The sequence below is a fragment of the Topomyia yanbarensis genome, chromosome 2 (genome assembly GCF_030247195.1).
Source record: "Topomyia yanbarensis strain Yona2022 chromosome 2, ASM3024719v1, whole genome shotgun sequence".
NCBI classification, from domain to species: domain Eukaryota; kingdom Metazoa; phylum Arthropoda; class Insecta; order Diptera; family Culicidae; genus Topomyia; species Topomyia yanbarensis.
In genome coordinates this window covers 71,399,716-71,419,138 of record NC_080671.1, presented here as the reverse complement: position 1 = coordinate 71,419,138, position 19,423 = coordinate 71,399,716, and the positions used below count along the sequence as shown (strand labels likewise).

The window sequence follows — 19,423 nt, the reverse complement described above, 5'->3', positions numbered from 1 at the left end:
CATACAGCAAGAGACAACAAGGCTCTTGCCTGAACGCCTAAGTAAGGATAATTGCATAAAAATCACCGAAAAAGTTTATACCACATACGAATTTCATGGTTATTTTTTTCTCCTCCACTATTCTTAGGCTGTTCTTATATTACATGTACTCAAAAACTGGTGCAATAAGGAAAAAATGTAAGACATGTAACTATTGACTGAGCTATTCATTGTTAACTGCACTGCTATTGCTACTTGAGAGAAACCCATATTTTCCAGCTTCCTTGATTCACCTAGAACCTATGATCTCAAACCTATAAAACCACAAATGGTCGGCTAAAGTCATTACAAAACTTTGGCCGTATTATTATGGTCATCATTTAATTACTTTACATTTTCCGTCCATTGGCCGAAACCAGGAAGCACTTGCATTCTTTTCCCGTCTTTCTCACACTTTCATATCCTGCAGAATACGCCAATGTGTAGGGTTCATCCTGACCTGGCCTATGCAAAGAAATAGTTGCTTCGTTGTGTCGTACTGCTTCTTACTTACTATAAATACCGCAAATTTATGGGTTCGACATTCGGACACCACTACTATTCAGTAGTTTGGGCTTGGCACGAGGACGGCCATACGTACACTTGCGGTCACAGGACCCTTACCGAAGGCCGAAAGGTGAAAGGACAAGGGAAACTACGAACATTTTATTGTTTCCCGTGTGAGTCTCTCTGGTGGCGATGACTGCGAACAGAGAAGGGTGTGGAATGTGTAAGCAAATAATCGTTTCTATATTTTGCAACCGTAAATTATATTTTGTTTGTTTGATTTTAAATTAAGTTTTGGGAGTGTGTGAGATTATCACAGAGTTAGAGATGAAAACGCATCATGGAGTATTTTGACTTTATGAGAATTGCACATTAAGGTTTATTTTTCCACTGTCATCCGTTTCTCAGAGATTTGTTACAATTATCGTAGAATTTTGTAGTTGACCTTTACAAACATAACCGAGTTTGGCCGGAGTTTATGCAGTGCACAGCTTAGGGAAGGTTTATTGGTTCGATGCTGGTTTACATAGCGAGGATTTAGCTTCCAATTTCACAAACTCGGCCTTGAGAAGACTACTATTTGGTTTGAAATTGAGACAATTAAAACTACCTAGCTACTAGTAAACAGTACGGTTAATGGAAATTTTTACAACTAAAAGTAAATTTAACAAAGAGAAAGTATATCTCCAAACATTCTTCTAGTCTGCTAGTCTACACTTTGTACAATATTATACATTCAACACATACGTAGGATTTGGTCTACACTCTAAACTATAATAACTGATATACTCGATACACCGTGTCATCCCGTCTTTTGATTTTTCAGTCAATCACGATGAATTCACCATCGGTACTGATGGTCCCCGGAAGCAGTATGGCGCCAACACTGCCAGCACCACTGCTACTGGGAGGAGCCACCCCGCCACCGGGAACTCCAATCAGCGCCGGCGAGCAAAGGGTGAATTCCGGTAGGGCCTTCGGTTAGTTGACCATCGGCCGAAGCTCGGTGTGCTGGGTTTCCTTGTGGCGCCGCAGGTCCACCTTGCGCTGGAATGCTTTGTGGCACAGCTCGCACTGGAACGGTTTGTAGCCGGTGTGCTTCCGCGAGTGGGTTATCAGATTCGAGCTTTGGCTGAACGCTTTGCCGCATACCTGGCATTTGTGGGGTTTTTCGCCTGGAAATAGTGGGAAAAATGGGATAGTTGTTAGAATTGAATGGAAGCATGTTCGGGAATTTTCCAACTCGGTCTTAGTGATTAAATCTATAAACAATTGTTGGAATGATTAGCGAAATAGAAGACATTCACCTCTTTTTTATATGCATACAATATATTCTATTGCTAATGAAATTCTGACAGTGTATTTGTTTCGATTAGACAAATAAATTCAATGATATTTTGATTACATTTAAATCCGTAAAAAAGGAAGATTTGGTCGGACATCTGCAGATGCAGATTCTTCACTACCTGCTTTTATTCACTACCGAAAAGAGTATGTTTGCACTGTTCCATTGTTGTGTAATCAATTTGGCCACTCTGTCCTTATAGCCAGCGGATTAGTGGAGTAGTACTGGACTATTATACAGGTTAGACTAAATATGAACTGCAAGTATGGCAGCATATTGATAAAATAATTAGGCGACCATACTGCTGAAGTATCAAAGGATCTAATTCAGTTAATTATATAGAGAATCGTTATATATCACTTCAAACACAACGGTTCAGAAGATTAAAGATTGTTGTATTTTCTAGTGCTAATTTCATTTATCGATTTGAATCTCCTTGAAAGTAGGATTAAAGCATGCAGAAATTTTTTTATTTAGATTGGTCCATAAAATGTGTACTATAAGAATAGAGTGTTATCAAGTGAAGCTAGAACCCCTAAAATAAGTCATTAGTAAATAAACAGGCGAATTGACAGAATTCAAATATTTTTCGAAAATATACAAACAAATACATTATAACTTTTAGTAGGAGCCCTAGCATTACGGTATTTTCAGTTGCCGCTGCATCAACTGTTTCAAATAAACTGGAAATACCCAAAAAATGATGAATATACTTTCGTCGATCGTAAATCGTCCTCTGCCCAAATCGCCCGGAATATAGTACAAGTTTATTTTGCTTCAAAACAACACATTCTTCGCCAATCTTATTGCATCAATTTCGGGTCTCAGCACCGGCCTACTTTGTGCTCCGTGCCAAATCCGTGTAATCGTTAGCCAAAGCATTCCGACGTTTGATCCTTAAATCTTGAAAAGCACACGACTACCCCATAAACGTACACTTTTTACGAGTTTATAAAGTCGGACGTCGCCGGTACCGGCACCGGGGCGGGTGCAGATATTTCCAAAATCTCATCCATGCCAAAAGTGTGTAGCTTTTTCCAACTCCCAGATTTCATTAATCTTTCGGAAAGTAGGTCGTAAAAAAGTAAGAAAGCACCCGAATTGTAGATGGTGAGAGGGCCCATAAGTGCGGGCCCGTTGCTCTGGTGTTTGACTCACAGAAGGATTCAGGAATGTGTGCTGATAGACCGTCATGTCGGATGTCCAGACTTACATCAGACTCATACACACACACGCTCGTATCGGAGAGAAAAAAAAGGAAAAACAATCCCATTTTCTGGATGTTCGCAAGGTTGGCAATAATAAATGGATTCCTACTATCGTTTTGAACCGTTCTGGTAGATGTAGGAGAGAAAGGTTAGATTTTATATAGAAACATCATCCGATATGTATATTTAACATCACTTAGAGTGTTCGGATAAATGCTCAATTTGATTCATAGAATAGTTAGGAAATCATCGAATATTGTTCGGTTAGACTGATCCGGTTTATAGAATGGTAATTAGTCGCTGTTGTGCTATATTATGACAAGCGCCATTTAGCACCTTCCGGGAAAAACGATTTCCAAGGTTGGAAATTTATAAATGTTAGAAGCTTTCCGGAGAAGAAAATCGATGCTTCTATGTAGTGGCATAGCTAGAAATTCGGTTTAGAAAGGTTGAAAGGTTGATTTTCCGAAAATACCAAAATTTAATGTAAGTTTGATAAATTATAAGTTTAGAATCAAAAGGATCAACTTTGAAGGTTTAACATTTGCTAAGAGGTATCCCAACATAGAAAAATGCATCTTTTGATATAATATTTTTAGTTATTAATTTTGGAAGTAATTATGGAGAATGAACTCTTCAAAAATAATAAGAGATTTGGTGTCTTCAGCAAAGTTGTTGAGAATGATATTTTAAACAACTTTAGTGAACACTTGAAGGCTACATGAATGCGGCATATTGAGATATAAAAGGATTTTTTGGAAATTTTCTTAAAACCTGTTCCCATCAATATAATTCTTTGTTGTAAACTTCAGAAACTCATACCTTGAATAACTTGTGAATTTTATTGTTCATAAACAGCAGAAGAGATAATATCAGAATAACTTGTTTTACAGGTATTCATATAAATATGATTTAATATATTTCGATACTCTGAATATACGGAACATTCATTGTCTCCAATAAAGTTGTTTGAAATAGCATTTTCGATAACTTTGCGGAAGACGTTAAGTCTCGCACTAATTTGCTTTAAGATAAAATTCTCTATAATTACTTCTAGAGAATTAACCGCCATATTTTTTTTTTATCGAAAGATGTGCTGCTTTGCGTTGTAAAATTCTTCAATGATACTAAACGTCCAAAGTTGACGGCTTCGAATCAATATGATTGCGACCGCAAAAAAAGTGTTTGAGCATTTATTTTGCTTTTCCTTACTCGCAACTTATCATATTGAGTTTTTTCTTTCAATTCTACAAATTTGGATAAAAAATAAATTTTTAGCACAATTTAAGTTAGCGATAGAGTTGCAGTTATTATTGTTATGTTGGAATTTTGTCCATCGCCGGTCAAAAAATGAATCAAGGTTTCAAAAAAAATTTGGGCGAAATTGGAGCGAAATTGTACCATATTGACAAGAGCCCCAACATGATTGATGTTTTATATGGGAATTACATGTATTTTTCATACATTTCGTATGAAATGTATGAATGTTTCATACCTAAATTCATAAGTTTTTTGAATGTGATCGAAAAGTTTTGAAATTTCGTAGATCTCGAGCACACGATGAAAGGTTTCAAACGGATTTCAGATTCTTTGAAAAAAGGTGGGTGGATCATATTTGGTTTTAATACAACCTTTCAGAAGATAGTAAAAATTGCAGCATTCATATTAACAGCATTGGGTTTATTCTACTTCATGTCGGTTTTGTCTCTGATATCAGCCAACCATATTTTAGGAGTAGCTTATGCTACACAATCCTGTCCTGGGATGCCACATTGGAATGTGTGTTTCGGTCAAAAAAATCTTTTTACTATTTGTGATGACTAAAACAGACAAAAAAAATCTGTGATAAATTTCCAGAAAATCTGTGAAAAATCCCAAAATTTCTAAAAATCTGTGGAAATCTTTGAAATTTTCTTCAAAATGCTAAAAATCTATCATCTGTGATCAAAAATTGTGCAAAAAATCCGTGACATTATAGAAAAACCTGTGAATATAGTAACCCTGGTCCTGTCCCCTTTCCCACACTCTTCTAGCGGACGAGACACATTGGCGAGAGTAGTGTTGCTACAATTACAAGTTGATGTTGGTAGATTTGTCAAATTTTATTCGCCCAGAATATTTACGATGCAGATTTATGTGGATAAAGACAAAATCGGTACATGATTTTAGCAAAATTTGAAATGTGAAATGGAGTAGGTAACCCGAGCAAATGAAAAACCCATGGTTATGATGGTGATGGAGTTTCATCCCCACAGAATGGTGGTTTGATAGTGATTTAAATGGGATCAACCCATGAAAATACCAACACAATGGTCCGATAAATTCTGTAAAACCAGCACTAAAATATGTTTGCGCGTCAGTCGGAATATCACAGACCAATCATAGCGCATAAAATTTACTTTCACAAGATCCATTATTTTCGTTATTTGTAGTAGTCGTATATTTAACGACATCGAACACAAAACAGGTGCACATATTTTCTCTCAGATAGTGCACATATATAGTGATTCCGTTCAGTACAACGAAAGTGATTAACCTTTAAAAGCTGAGAAAATACCCCAGCAGAAATTTTTGAAACGGCACCCTTGCATTCTGCTTTAAAAGTTTTCAAAAATCTTGCATAATAAAAAATACTCAGATTTCGGGTTCTTGATTGAAATAAATATTCCTATTTTTTTCATTCATATATTTTTTGTTGAAACCTAGTGTGCTCGAATTCTACCAAATATCAAAATGTTACGATCACTTTGAAAAAAAGTTGTGAATGTATTAAAAAAAAGTTAAAACGTGTGAAAAAAATACTTTTAATACCCATATAAAACTTCAATTGCTTTGGGGCACGTGTTAGCGCACCGATACTCGCGTCAGTTTTTGTAACACGAGCACTTGTGTATTAAGGTATTAAGGGGGTATTAGGGATTCCAATTCTAATTGAATTTAATCTAACGTAATTTTTCAGTGAACTTATCTTCGGCATATCATATCATATCACTGTGATATACTCTCCGTAATGATAGTTACTTTTTAAAAGAACAACAATCTTCTAATGAATCAGGAACTTGCTGTACAGAAGGTTGAAAAAAGGTCATGTTTATTAGCACCTAATCCTGTTCTCTTTGATGTACATGTTTCGATCTAGTGAGCAACTTTGCCGAAGACACCGATCTACTAATAAGTCCTAAAAATTATATGCTAACTAGTGCTGCCTATTGGAAGTATTCTGAAATATTCACTATACCACCATGCATATTTTGATTCCCTAACCAACTTTGTCGAAGACATCGATCATTTAAAAATTCAGGAAGGACAACAAACTGAAAAACTACATTAACAAACGAATTCGGATGAGGAAAGCTAAATGGCTAACGGAAACGAGCACCGATATCATGAGAAATCCACCGAGTGAGTCGTTTGTCGATATTTTTGCATAGAAGAATTACAAAATGTTAATGAGATGATACAATATAATATACAAATCAGTCTACTTTCTACTTCTGCCCAAGTCTGACGTACAATCGAACCAAGTGAACAACAAATAGCAACCTCTCGATCTAGTGTGCATTGTCTCGAGAACAAAGGAAACATTTAATTTATTCTTGCCGTCATGAGTAAAGTTGACGAAAAAACTCTGCTCCGACCCAACACAGCGGTCGTTGACTTTAAATTCTGTTCAATAAGATTGAGTTTTAGTGAAGTGGAATACCTACTGAAGGTGAAGATGCAGCTTAAGCTCAAGGAGGTTATGTATCTCCAGTATCATCATCTTCGCAATGTAGTGCTCATATCATTCAACACGTTAGCCAAAGCTGAACGTTTCGTTTCGCAGAACAACTTGAAGCACGTGGCTGAAAGTGATAAAGTTGGAATTAAGATTCCCGTGTATATAGAAAAAGACTATGTAGATGTAAAGCTACATGACCTATCACCACGTACCCCTCCTGATCTAGTTGCAGAATACATGTCGCAATACGGAGAAGTAGAATCCGTTACACCTAATACGTGGAGAAATTTTCTTCCCCGGTACACTTAACGGTGTTCTTGTGGTGAGGATGCGGATTGAAAGATCTATCCCCTCCCACTTGACTATAAAACTTAAAACCCGCGAAGCTACTATTAATCAAACTACGTTATGCACCCATGAGGGCCAAACTCCTACGTGCAAGTATTGTAATCAGACAGCACACCACGGACAACCTTGCGCGGAAGATACAGAGGAGAATGCATCACAACCGATTGCCAACGAATCCACGGAAAACCAACCCAAAAAAGAGTTTTCAATACCAATACCCGAACCACAAACGGTTGCAAAATTTGTGGCAGCTGTTCAGTCCATATTGACAACTGCAAAAGCAGCATCCAGCACCCCAAAAACCACTGTAAGCAATATCGGCGAAGAAGAAAAACAAAGATGACGGATTTACATTGGTCACCCGTAAGGGTAATAAGCAGGAAAAAACATCGGATCGCGAGCACCAAGACACCTTTAACGATAGAAGAGAATTAAATGATCCCCATGACGCAGTAGGTGAGCCGTGAAAGAAGGACTCCGCTCGCAATAAAAAGTTGCGCGCACGAGATCCAACGGGTAATCAATAATATTTGCTCCTTTATTTTTATTTTGCACATATTGTAAACACATGAAAGATCCACGGCTCCGTTAAGCTACCGCTATGAGCCGTGTCAAATAAACGAAATAAAAAAATAATATACAAATGTTTTGATCAATTCGCTTCACGTAAAGTTCTAAAAAAAATCGCATTTTTTCACGCTGAAACCCTTATCCGACCACCCCCCCCCCCCCCTCGTCCTTCTCCTTAATAAACGGACATCCGAGAGAAATCCCGTCATCGCTCAAGGAAACGGTTATTGGGAGTAATTCCGCCGCCGCGGATCTTTCAGTCGGAGAAAGATGAGTTCACCGCCGGGGAATATCCAAGCAGATCGCAACAAAGCTGGGTACTGAATGGCTCACGAAAATCAAAGCTAAATGGCTCTTGGGATCAGGTGATAAATGGGTTGCTATAATTTACCACTGGGCAAGATCTGAGGCAGTCACAGAAGAGCGTAAGGTGATTTTCCGGGCGGCCAACGCCACTCAGTAAATCCACCGGCTACAAGGAGCTGTGCAGAGAAATTGACACCAACCCCTGACACAACGCTTACCGTCTCGTGTTGGCCCAAGATTAAGAGTCCAACGATGCCAGCTAAAAGATGCGCTGACAAATGGGAGACTACCGTGAAATGGTTCCTCCCAAAGCACGACTTAACCGTATGGCCGCCTACACCGTACGTCGACGCAGACGGTGGAAATGGTGCCGACAATCGGGTCTACAAAGATGGGTTCCTTACAGTGGCAAAATGACAGAAATCGAACAAAGCTCCCGGTTTGCAACGGGACACTGAAGACTGCGATCCTGTCGTGTCCGGACATGTTCAGAACAGTGCCATAGAAATGCCTGGATGTAGGCTATTTCTTGGGCAGATGGAAGATTCAGAAGATGGTGCTACTGCCAAAACCAGGGATCCAGCATCGTACCGGCTTATATGCCTGCTGGATACTCTTGGTAATCTTCTGGAAAGGGTCATCCGCATTGAGGGCCGTTCATACACCACGTGGAGAAAAAACCTTCGATTTTAAACCTCCCTCCTCCCCTTTGTGTACAAGCGTCGGTAATTGCTGTACCCCTTTCCACCTACACATGATGTCCTCATGAACCAATTCGATTTTTTTCGCGTTATTCCATAGAGGGTGTTATAAATTCCAGGGAAAATGTGGATTTTCCTAATGTGTGTGAGGAATTGTAGATTTATTTAATTTCTGTGAAAATATCTCACCCCTGAACAAAATAACGGATTTTTAAAATTAGCATGCATGTCTAAAAGACATTTTTTTACATTTATCACAACTCAAAATGAAAACAACCCTCTTGAATAGACTCATGGAATATCAACAAAATGAGTTGAAATATCAAAAAGAAAGAGATTTGGCGAAGTTACAAAATATTGGATCAAGTAGTACTGGAAGATTTATTTTGGACGGTACTTGTCCCACACGATTTTCGCTGATTTGGATCGTTTATTAAAAATGCATGTATGCTTTATGTGTGTCATGTTGTAAGATAGGTTTGAAGGAAAAAAAAACAAGCGCTTATGCTATCGATGAGTGGTGTCTACGTAGACAATTTCAATACCAAATACTGTCACGACCTTCCGGTTATGTCCCCCATATTTTGCGATGCGAAGAAAACAAAAATGCTTTTATGATCAATTGCTGATATTTTTTTTATATTATCTTCACGTCAGTTGCTAAAAAAATCGGTGCCGATGTCTTACATCGAGTCGACTTGTTGTTAAATTTAGTATATGTCCCGCAATTTCGGTCCGTTCTTATCATGAAAAGACCCAGCCAATGGAAAAACGGATGTCAAACAAGATTCCCCACCAAAGAATTCGACTTTATAATCATACGCATTGAACACCATATCTTTCGAATCATTGATAATCCGCAAAATATTCTGAAGATTTAGGAAAAAATGGCGTACAAATATTATGCCGCGATTGAAATTTCGAATGTTTGCCCAAATAAGCTCACATTATGTCTAAAGTAAACAAATTAGTTTACTGGCGACAAGTTCTTTCTTAAGGACTACCGCGTCTACATGCCCGCGCCCAAAGTCGAGATCGACGGTGTGGTCATCGATTCAAGTTTGTGAATTGCGCAGAGGATCGGTATACAAATAGCGCCCGGGGAATCTACAGAGCTCCCTTCAAAGATTCTCTAAGAAATACTCAAAAGACTAAAATCGGGAAGACTTTCCTCTTGAGATTCCGCCAAAAAGGACAGCTCAAGATAGCTCCCACACAAAGCCGAAGCAAAAGGCTGCTGGTCTTAGAAATTTGAGACTAAACATGGAATTGCCAACGCTTTGAGGGACACTAAAATTTCATTTGACATTTTAACCGGAGATTCAACGTAGTGTTGGACAAGTTGGGGCTAGGTGGAGAACCGGTAATTTTGTGGTATTGTGGTACTCCTCCCGGCATCGAAGAGAGTTCCATTCTCACGGCACAGTATTGGGTTGTCTTCTCGATAATAATTAATGTAGCTTATTCGTGCTCTTCACTACGGTTTTATTGCTCATGACCACATATCTGTCCAACTAGTTATTATAAATAAATCTGGATGGGACTGACAAGGCAGCGACGCGCACTACTAGCGCCTTTGAGGGAGTATTAGTTATACACTGTCCCTTTGATGTTTACAATAGCTTTCTTTTTCAGTTCGACTTTCGAACATTAGTTTAGTGTTCACCCAGAATCATCATCCTCAATACTGAACTGAAACCGGAACCGGGTCAAGTTCTCGAGCACTTTTCGGCATGACGAAGAAAATCGGTAAACAAGCAGCAACAGCAGGCTCCTATTTGCATTATTTCATACAAGATTATTTCAGACAGGATTTTTCTGCAAAATAATGCCGCAATACATTACTCAAAACGAGCCAAAGTTTTTCTCACATCACAAAACATTGATGTCTTTGAATGTCCTACTATCTGCCTTGATCTAAACCCAATAGACAAAATTTGCGGTATTTTGTTTTAGTGACTATTTACAAATGTTTCGATACGGCACTTCAGCCTAAACAGCAATTCTAGAAGTATGGGCATAAATTGACACCTCGCTCTTGGAATAATTGGTTAAATCAATGTCACGGCGTCTAGTTAGATGTCATTGGAACTCTAGCAGGATGAAAGTATTAAGTTATCAATTGAAGTCTGATATGTGATTAATAATGGTTGATTTGGTTTTGTACGGTATGATTATATCGTATGAGTTATTTGTAAATTAATTCGTTTAAAAATAAGAACCATAAAAATAAAGTCACAATATGATCCATATGACTTGTTTCGGTCCAATATTTCACATAAAAATCTATTTGACTTTGATTTGGGTCGTAGAACTATTATTTTAAGATGTTTCTGGTGTGCGGTATACTTATTTCGCGCACTGGAATTAAAACCATTGTCTTTCGATCTGTACTGTTAAATTAGTTAAAAGTTTTGTAGCAACGGTAATAATCGAAAGAGAATGAAAACAAAGTGAGTCTCTCATTGTTGGATACGTCTATTTGAAAAAGTATAAGATTTGGCCGTGAGAAATTGCTCGCGTTTGATCGCACAAAATTAGAAAATCACTCAAAAAAGGATATAAATCTCAACAATTAAATGCGCAATGTTGTTTTCAAACAACTTTGCAAAATCATTTCAAAATTATCACAGTAACGTAATAAGATAAGTTTCACAAAATTTGAAAAAATGCGCCTTTAAGAGTTAACGGAAAAGTATATAAATCTCATGGAAGAATGTTTTGGAAAACAAGAAAGAAATTTTTAATGATAAATTACCTTAATTTTGTACTTTTCAAGCGACCTAGTATAGGTTGTAGATCTCATCAAACGCAACACAAAATAATTTATGAAAAATGTTGATTTCCTCAAAACCAGGAAACAAAAAAAAACTATTTTTCGGAACTTTACAACGGTATGTTATGTTATGTTCTTTTGTCAAAAATACTATGCTGAATTTGTGACAACAATATGAAACCACCTAAGTATCAATCCAAATGCTAATTGGTTTTATTTAAGTTTTATAGTAGTTTTATCAAGGCATTACATAGTGAATCTGGTTTTAACATTGTTTATGAAAAGGGCATTTAGTTTTATATGCTTGACGGGATTGAAGAGTGCTTCAAGAACTCTTGAAGAAATATTCATAAAACTACATTTTTCATAAGAATAATTAGTCTTATGAGCAGTTTTAAGAGACTCTTGAGCCTCTTCTTGAGACATCGCTTTCCAACCTTTTTAAAACCAAAAGATAGCTTTATGACGTTCTTGTTTAAGCATAATGTATCTTAAGAATGCTACCATAAAACCTTCTTAAAGCTTTAAACCAAGTGTACTCTTGCATAAGAGCGTTCTATAATAAACAAACTGCAATGACTGACGGGGTATGTGACGTATCCCAACGGAGAAGCCGTGATATGTACCTCAATCATGTATAAACAGCCAACTCGATGCTTATAAATTATTCATTTAACTTTGCAAATCTGTAGGTGCTGTACATATAGCGAGATGTCGTTAGTTGTTCATATAGTTCTATTAAACATACGTTGTTGAAATAAATCAACAACTTTTAGATGGAATTGTAATTACCATAATAATTAATCGTAGGCATTTTTATTTCAACATTGACATTTTTAATGTTAAATAGACTGGATTTATGACGATCTTCCATCTAACCTTTCTGCCTTGAAAAATTCCTATTAGCTTTATTCAAGTCCAACAGCTCTTCTTCAAGTGTATCATAAATAAAAATGAATTTATCACGATCTTGAAAAACTCCTATTACTCTTGAGCAAGAATAATTAGTTTTAACAAAATCTTATGGCGGTTTCAGTTAAATCCAATGAAAAGTAATGGCGTCGTGGATATTTTTTACCGCTTCGAAATGGTAGCGATTAGCATAAGAATTAAAATAATAACTTTTTTTCACATACTGAACTGATTCTCACTGATCGAAATGCACTTCTGAGCTAGAAAATTGTTTATGCATGCGTTTAATCCAAAATATGACAATTATGAACATTTACACATACTAGTGAATTTTCGAAACGATTTAATATTTCCTATAAAAATCAATGTTTTAGAGATTGTTTCGCGGAGCGTTGAATTTTTCGCACTTTTATAATGCATATTATCGGAAAACTGGCAATCGCATGCAAATTTTCCCAATTATGAGCTTAAAAAGCTGGCCACTTATATTATCGATTTTTATTTGTATCCATTTTGGTAAAGGAATATATTTTATATATTTTATATTATATTTTTCCTTAAGCTGATTGTTTTCATCTATACACCAAGCTATCTATCTAACAAAGCAGTTTCGTAGCGCACTAGAAGTGTTCTTGAAGAAAATCATAAAACTACCAAGACTTATGGTAGTCTTGTATAAGTTTTAAGCAGCTCTTGAACACCACTATAAGAATGTATTGATAAGACCTAAAAGTTTTAAGAAAACCTTGGAAAATACTCTTGAGAGCCATCTAAAGAATGGGCCTTTTTCGTCTTAACAGGAGTTTATGGTTGTCTTGAAGCAGTGTTGTAGAGTAATTGGTTTTATGTTCGGTTTTATGAAGCTAATTTTGAAGATATCTTCAAGTGTACCATAAAACTAAATTTGTTACTTAGGACCCACTTTTTTCGATTTTTACATGAAAATTGCCCAACTGTCTCTGCTTCAATAAAATTTTAGAGAGAAAATTTAATACCGCATCTAACGACCTATTTATGATCAAAATCGGTTGAAAAATGGCAGATCTATTATTTTTTCCAAATTAGAAACTTGCTCGCATGAACTCTTAAGGGGTTGGTGTGGTATTGTAGCTCACTATATAATTATATAATATTATATGAGAGAGTTCCCTTAAAAGTTTGTGTGAGCAAGTTTCTAATTTGGAGAAAATTATAGCTCTGCTATTTTTCAACCGGTTTTGATCATGAATCTGTCGTTGGATGCGGAATTAAATGTGCGCTCTAAATTTTTATTAAAGCAAAGACCTATTCCTATTACAAACGTTGAGCCATTTTTATATTTTTCATGAAAAAATCGCAAAAGAATGGTTCTTTTTATATTGTTGTCCCAAAACCGTGTAATATTTTCAATAAAAGAACCTAATATAGCATACGGTAGCAAAAGTTATTTCTTCTTCTTCCAAAACACTTGAAGAATTGAAAATCGTTTAAAAAATGACCGCACAGAAAATTATTTCATGCCGAAAATCCGAAAAATAGTTTTTTTGCTGTAAATCAAAATTTTGAGGGTATATTAAATTGATCAAACATGGTTTTGGGTTGTATTTAAACAGACCTACAATCTTTAATAGATTACTTTTTTTTATTTCGATTATAGAGGTTTTAACCTTAAGGTTATTCGACTCTTCGGGTTAGAAAAATCTCCTATAAAAAATTTCTAACCCTATGTGCGTGGTCGGGACTCGAACCCAGGTGCGCTGCGTACTAGGCAATCGATGTATCAACTATGCTACGCCCATCCCTAGATTACTTCTAAAGTACAATTAATATGCTCATGGCTAAATATTAAAATCAGAAGCGGATCCAGCAAAAATTCGGAGGGGGCCGAAATTCCGTTTTGAAATGTTCGTTGTACAATACGTAATATGTAATACCCTCATTTTATTAAAATCAGTTTCGGTGGTTGAATCTGGTTCGGAATGATTTTGAATTTAGAACGAATGTAAAATAGGAACTATTTTAAAATTTCTCAAAAAGTTCAAAGTTTTGGGGGGGGACCCCCAGGACCCTCCCCCTGGATCCGCCACTGATTAAAACACAAGTTAGAATTCAACCAAAATACATCAGCACCACCTTGAGATTGGTTGGACACAGTAAAAAATTGTTAATAAATTTTCAGACTATTTCAACCTATTGCCACAATTGAAAATACGTGATATTTGTCTACTATTCTTCAATCGATCTGAACTAAAGCAACTAGGTGGATTGAAGTCTTTTTCTACTTTTCGGCGCAGCTGACCAAATCTGATCAAGTTTAAATCGATCTTTTATGTGGCAAAAAATATTCTTTTTTGTTGGAGCTCTTCTCTTCATAGTTTCTAATACAAAACTGGTTTTTTCTTCCCATTGAAAAGCATGTGGGTTGAACGTTAGCTGCCATTTTGTTGAAAGAACAATAATTTTTTCCTTCAAATCGATCGAAAAATGAAATTGCTGGAAGCACTAATCCAAACCATTATGACCCCCTTTAATCCATCTCTGAAAACTCTTGTCATCAAACAGTCATCATGTGCAACTATTTGGCCTCCCTAAAATTACCCATCGTAAGCCATTCAATTATTTACATCCCTCATATATTTTCACTACAAATCACATAAATCATCATAGTTGTCTACTGACCGCATCAGTCCGCAGCTCTCAAACACTAATAATCATTCGAATTCCAACTGCAAACGGCTTCCATCACATTGTCTACTTTCTTCCCAATCAACCGAACCAACGCTCGCAACCCCAATTATGAGCGGCTTTGCAAAACTTTGATTCCCCCTTTCGAGTCATCAGTTTGATGAACATTTCCCAATATATCAGCCCGACGGCTGAGGACGCGACGGGACGGATGACACACGGGAAGTCGGCCGGAAGAGATTAGTCTAATGACAGTCGGGATTCATCACCTTCCCATCGCATCGTATCGTCCCGTGTCATACCGTCTCGGTGGGGAAAGATATAAATTTCAAATTCAATTTCATTAATTGTGAGAAAATAAATTTAATAGGAGTGAATTGATAGTAATTAATTTCTCACGTCCTCGGCTAGGAATAGCGTATCGATGCCCCTCTGTTTGTTTGGAGCTAAGAGAGGCTTAGACCTGCATAAGCCTGGTCTTTGCTGAATGGTTGAATTGAACGGCGGTCAGTTAGGGGAGTGGATAATGACTTATTGATGATAGTTTGGCCGATAGGGTGAATACTGATTGTTTGTGTCACTGTTTGAAGGAAGTTTAGTTGATTGTATTCTATGAGAACTGAGATAGAATCTATTGATTCATAAGAACTGCGAGAATATATGTGCCAAACGATTTTAGTTTAAATTTTTTAGCTTTCTAACAAATTATGAAAAGATCACAGAGCATTATTTCACTTTTTGCTATCTCCGAAGAGTTCAACTTTGCAATTGATAGTTAAAGCATTAAAATGTGTAATAAAATATGAATAAATCTTCTACTGATTTCCCTAAAGTCGTCAATGTTCATAATATATATTTCATTTTTTTCTGGCGATTGTCAGAAAAAATGCCGCAGTGCCAAACCGCTAGCATCGCAAATCACATTCCGTTACATCCGCAGAATGCTACTGTCACGACTGTAACGTTCATCAACCACAAGGCGCATACTCCAATGCAAAAAAAAATTAAACCTCAGGCTAAAAGCAGGGCAGTAAAAATTTAACCTCCAACAATATAAAGCAAAAATCAAAATAGAGATTTCCATGGAGCATGCCATTGTTATTCGTGTCCATAAAAGAGCGCTACTGTTGAACCGAAAGGAAAAATCTTTCCTCTACCGCAACGCCTGGCTCTTTTTATGGCCCACTCGTTTAAAAAGCAAAGCGAGGAAAAATCGTTCCACTGCTCCAGACGCCAAAACTGCGGGAAAATGAAAATCTGGCGCGATCCTAAAAAACAAAGCAACCGTTTTGCATATAGGTATATTGTTTGGCTACGTATTTGCCGGAGCGAGAAGTAAAAGAGAACCCTAAACTAATCGAACGCGCGAGCACAACGCGGAAATATGGAAATAAGAAAATAAAAAAAAGGTTCAATGTGAGCAAAATCAAATTATCCTATTCTTTTTTTCCTTATTCAGTAAATTTTTCATTGGCTGGCTGTGATTTTGCGACGCCCACATACATCCGTCGGTCGTCATGGAAACGAGGCCGCGCGTGCTTCAAAACGGCAACTCTCGCACGATTTTCCTTCATCGCTCCTCTCTGTGTTTCTCGCTCCCGCGAATAAGTTTTGCTTGTGTTATGATCGGAAAATCGGGAAATTCAACCCCCTCCCCCAAGAGCCGCATCGATGTCATCGAGGTTGTGTTGAGGGTTTGATCCGTGTCTGTGGTGCAGCGGGTTTAACCCATCATTCCATGTAATTGTTACAAAACATTGACATTCTATCACGAATTATTTTATCGAAGGTGTTCTCAAAACTTTAAACGCATTTATCTCAAAACATGACTTTTAAAACTGCGTGCCATCTCATATGAAAACAGTTCAATTTAAAGACTTCCTCTTTTGATCTGACGAAAGAAATCCCTTTTCATTGAGGGAATGAAATCTACAAATTCTTTGTATTCATTATTCTTAGTGAAGCCTTAAAGTGTAAAAAGGGCTAAAAAATCGATGTTAAAGTTTAAGATCGCACCATTACGTCAAATTTGAAGTTTTATTCGCTTTTAGGGTACTCCTCCAATTAATTTTATTTACCTTAGAGCCTTATTATTAGTTTTGCGTTTCAGATCGACCCTGAGGCAGGAGGCTGTATGTAGTTTTGGAGCACCACGCGGTGCGCGGTTAGGTGCTAATCTTAGACATAATGTCAACACGGGCGCCATTTTGGATTTTTCGTCGTGAAAAAAATTGCAAATAAGACAAAAATATAAGCTTTTTGAATCCTAAAACTGTTTCCTTCAATGTTTGTTTCATTGGCCCACTAAAAATTCAAATTTTGCTTACTTTTTGTCCATTTGAATGAGAACCTACCCTTTATGAAGAAAATATCAATTTTAACAGATATTTACGGTTTTCTCAATCGATAATATTCAGGCAAATTATTGGTTTTATAAACGTTTTGGCCATTCTGGATGGCCTTTTCAAGGGAAATTTAGTCCAATCGTTTTTGTCGTAATCGTTGGCCGTGGGGTCTTTAGAATTCGGTTTCGGATGTTCCTCACACTGAATAGACAGTTTTGTTTATTTACATAAACATTTAATCAAACATGAGCCACGTCTGAAAAAAATAATTGTTTGGTTCAACCTGCGAAAGGTTTGCTTGGCCGAACGGTCATGTCTGATTCATAATTCCTAAATTTAGAAACGTTGTTCATGCGTATAATTTTGCATGATCAAATTTCAAAGTAAACTAAAGTAATTAGAAAAAGAATTCAAATCACTTGTTAACTCAGCTGTCAGAAAATCTCACTTGAAAAAGAAAATGTTAAAAACACCCCTTAGAACAACTGAAATACTTCAGTACAGTTCTCGGAAAAAATCGATCTTTTGAAAATACATGGGGGGACTTTTGGAAACTTAACCAACCGCGATTTCCTATCATTGGTCTTCTATCACAGAAAATATTCCGTAGCTAATGATTTTAAGTTTAATTTAATGCAATTTTTTATAAAACTTTGTGAGGAGAAAATATGTAGATTTGTGGTTCAAGCAATGGTATTGGAGACTGCGTATTTAAAATTACTTTCGGTAGATACTTCTTCAGCGGTTTCTGAGCAAGGTTGTCCGTAATGGGTCGTCTGTTAACAGAGCTAGTGTAATGGCACTACTACATTGTGTTTTTAGTGCAGGGTCGGGTAGGAAGAAAAATAGTCGGTTCACCCGTAATAGCACAACAAAAACACAATTTGAAAGACTGGTAAGTACGAATTGCGACATGAATCTTTAAATAACCGCTTTGCAAATAAGTAGTACCAGATCTTGTAGCCGAACTTCAATTTTTCCATCATCCATATCCATTGGAATCTAGATTGTAGCATTATCACACACATCCAAATGTTTTGAATTGTTATGCAAAATTATTCTTTTTGTTTGGACCAATTTGTTGAAGGTTATCAGCACTGAATACCTAACGTAGTCTAACTAGATAAAGGCAACTTCCGAAAGCCTACCCGCAGTGTTCGAACGAAGAACCATTTTTTATGCGACTTACTCATGTCAACTTTGGTTTTTGACTATAGGTCAAAAAGTATAGGGAATAGATAGTTGCATACATCACTTTTTGTACATCACAACTAGTATTAGAAATCCCATTTTTAAGGATTTCGTATACAAAGCAAGCGATAACGCTATATTTCGGCTGCGCATGTATGCATTTATGTTGCTAATATAGAGCTTGATTGCATTATTAATGATATATTGGAGTTTCAATGTATAGCCAATATTGTGTAATGGTCTAATGTTTATGGCTACTTGGGTGTTGACAGAGTAAACAGATACCTGCGATTAATTTAACTCTTCTAACCAAAAATGCTCATAACTTTTTTATGAACAATCATAGACAGTTACCGTTTTCGGCAAAGTTGTTAATCACAATCTAGACTCTTTATTTGTTTTTCAATTTGAGTGAAACTGCGATCTGTATCAGGGGAGATGCAAAAAAGTACATTCTCCCATATTAACCCTCTAGTTCCCAACACCACCTCTAAGTGGTCTCTTTAAATATCTAAATAAAACTACTAAAACATGATTGTATGTTGTCATCCGCACTAGTATTTCTTCCCAACGCTCACACCTTTCATACACACACATTGTTTGAATAATCGTAGCTTTCTGTTGAAGGCAATTGAAGCTCAAAGTTGAAAGTTCGATGAAAACGTAGAAAAAAAACTATTTTGTGTTTAGTGGTAATCTTCATTATACAAATTTTAACTATTTTTGGAAATTTAAATAACTAAAAAAATATTTTTGAGTAGCCTGTTAGTAGCATTTTACTGTAGATGTGAATTGGTTTAGTGGAATAATT

The 19,423-nt window shown here is 36.6% G+C and overlaps 1 protein-coding gene across 2 annotated transcripts in view; it reads right to left on the bottom strand.

The window, feature by feature from the left end:
- Positions 1-871: 871 nt before the first annotated feature.
- The window catches only part of LOC131678412 (fez family zinc finger protein 1-like), a 180,295-nt gene continuing 161,743 nt past the window's right edge, over positions 872-19,423 (bottom strand). For both annotated transcript variants that reach the window (XM_058958561.1, XM_058958560.1), the window contains exon 8: positions 872-1,700. In XM_058958561.1, coding sequence (XP_058814544.1) covers positions 1,507-1,700 — 194 coding nt within the window. In that variant the 3' untranslated portion in view covers positions 872-1,506. The remainder of the gene's footprint in view (positions 1,701-19,423) is intronic.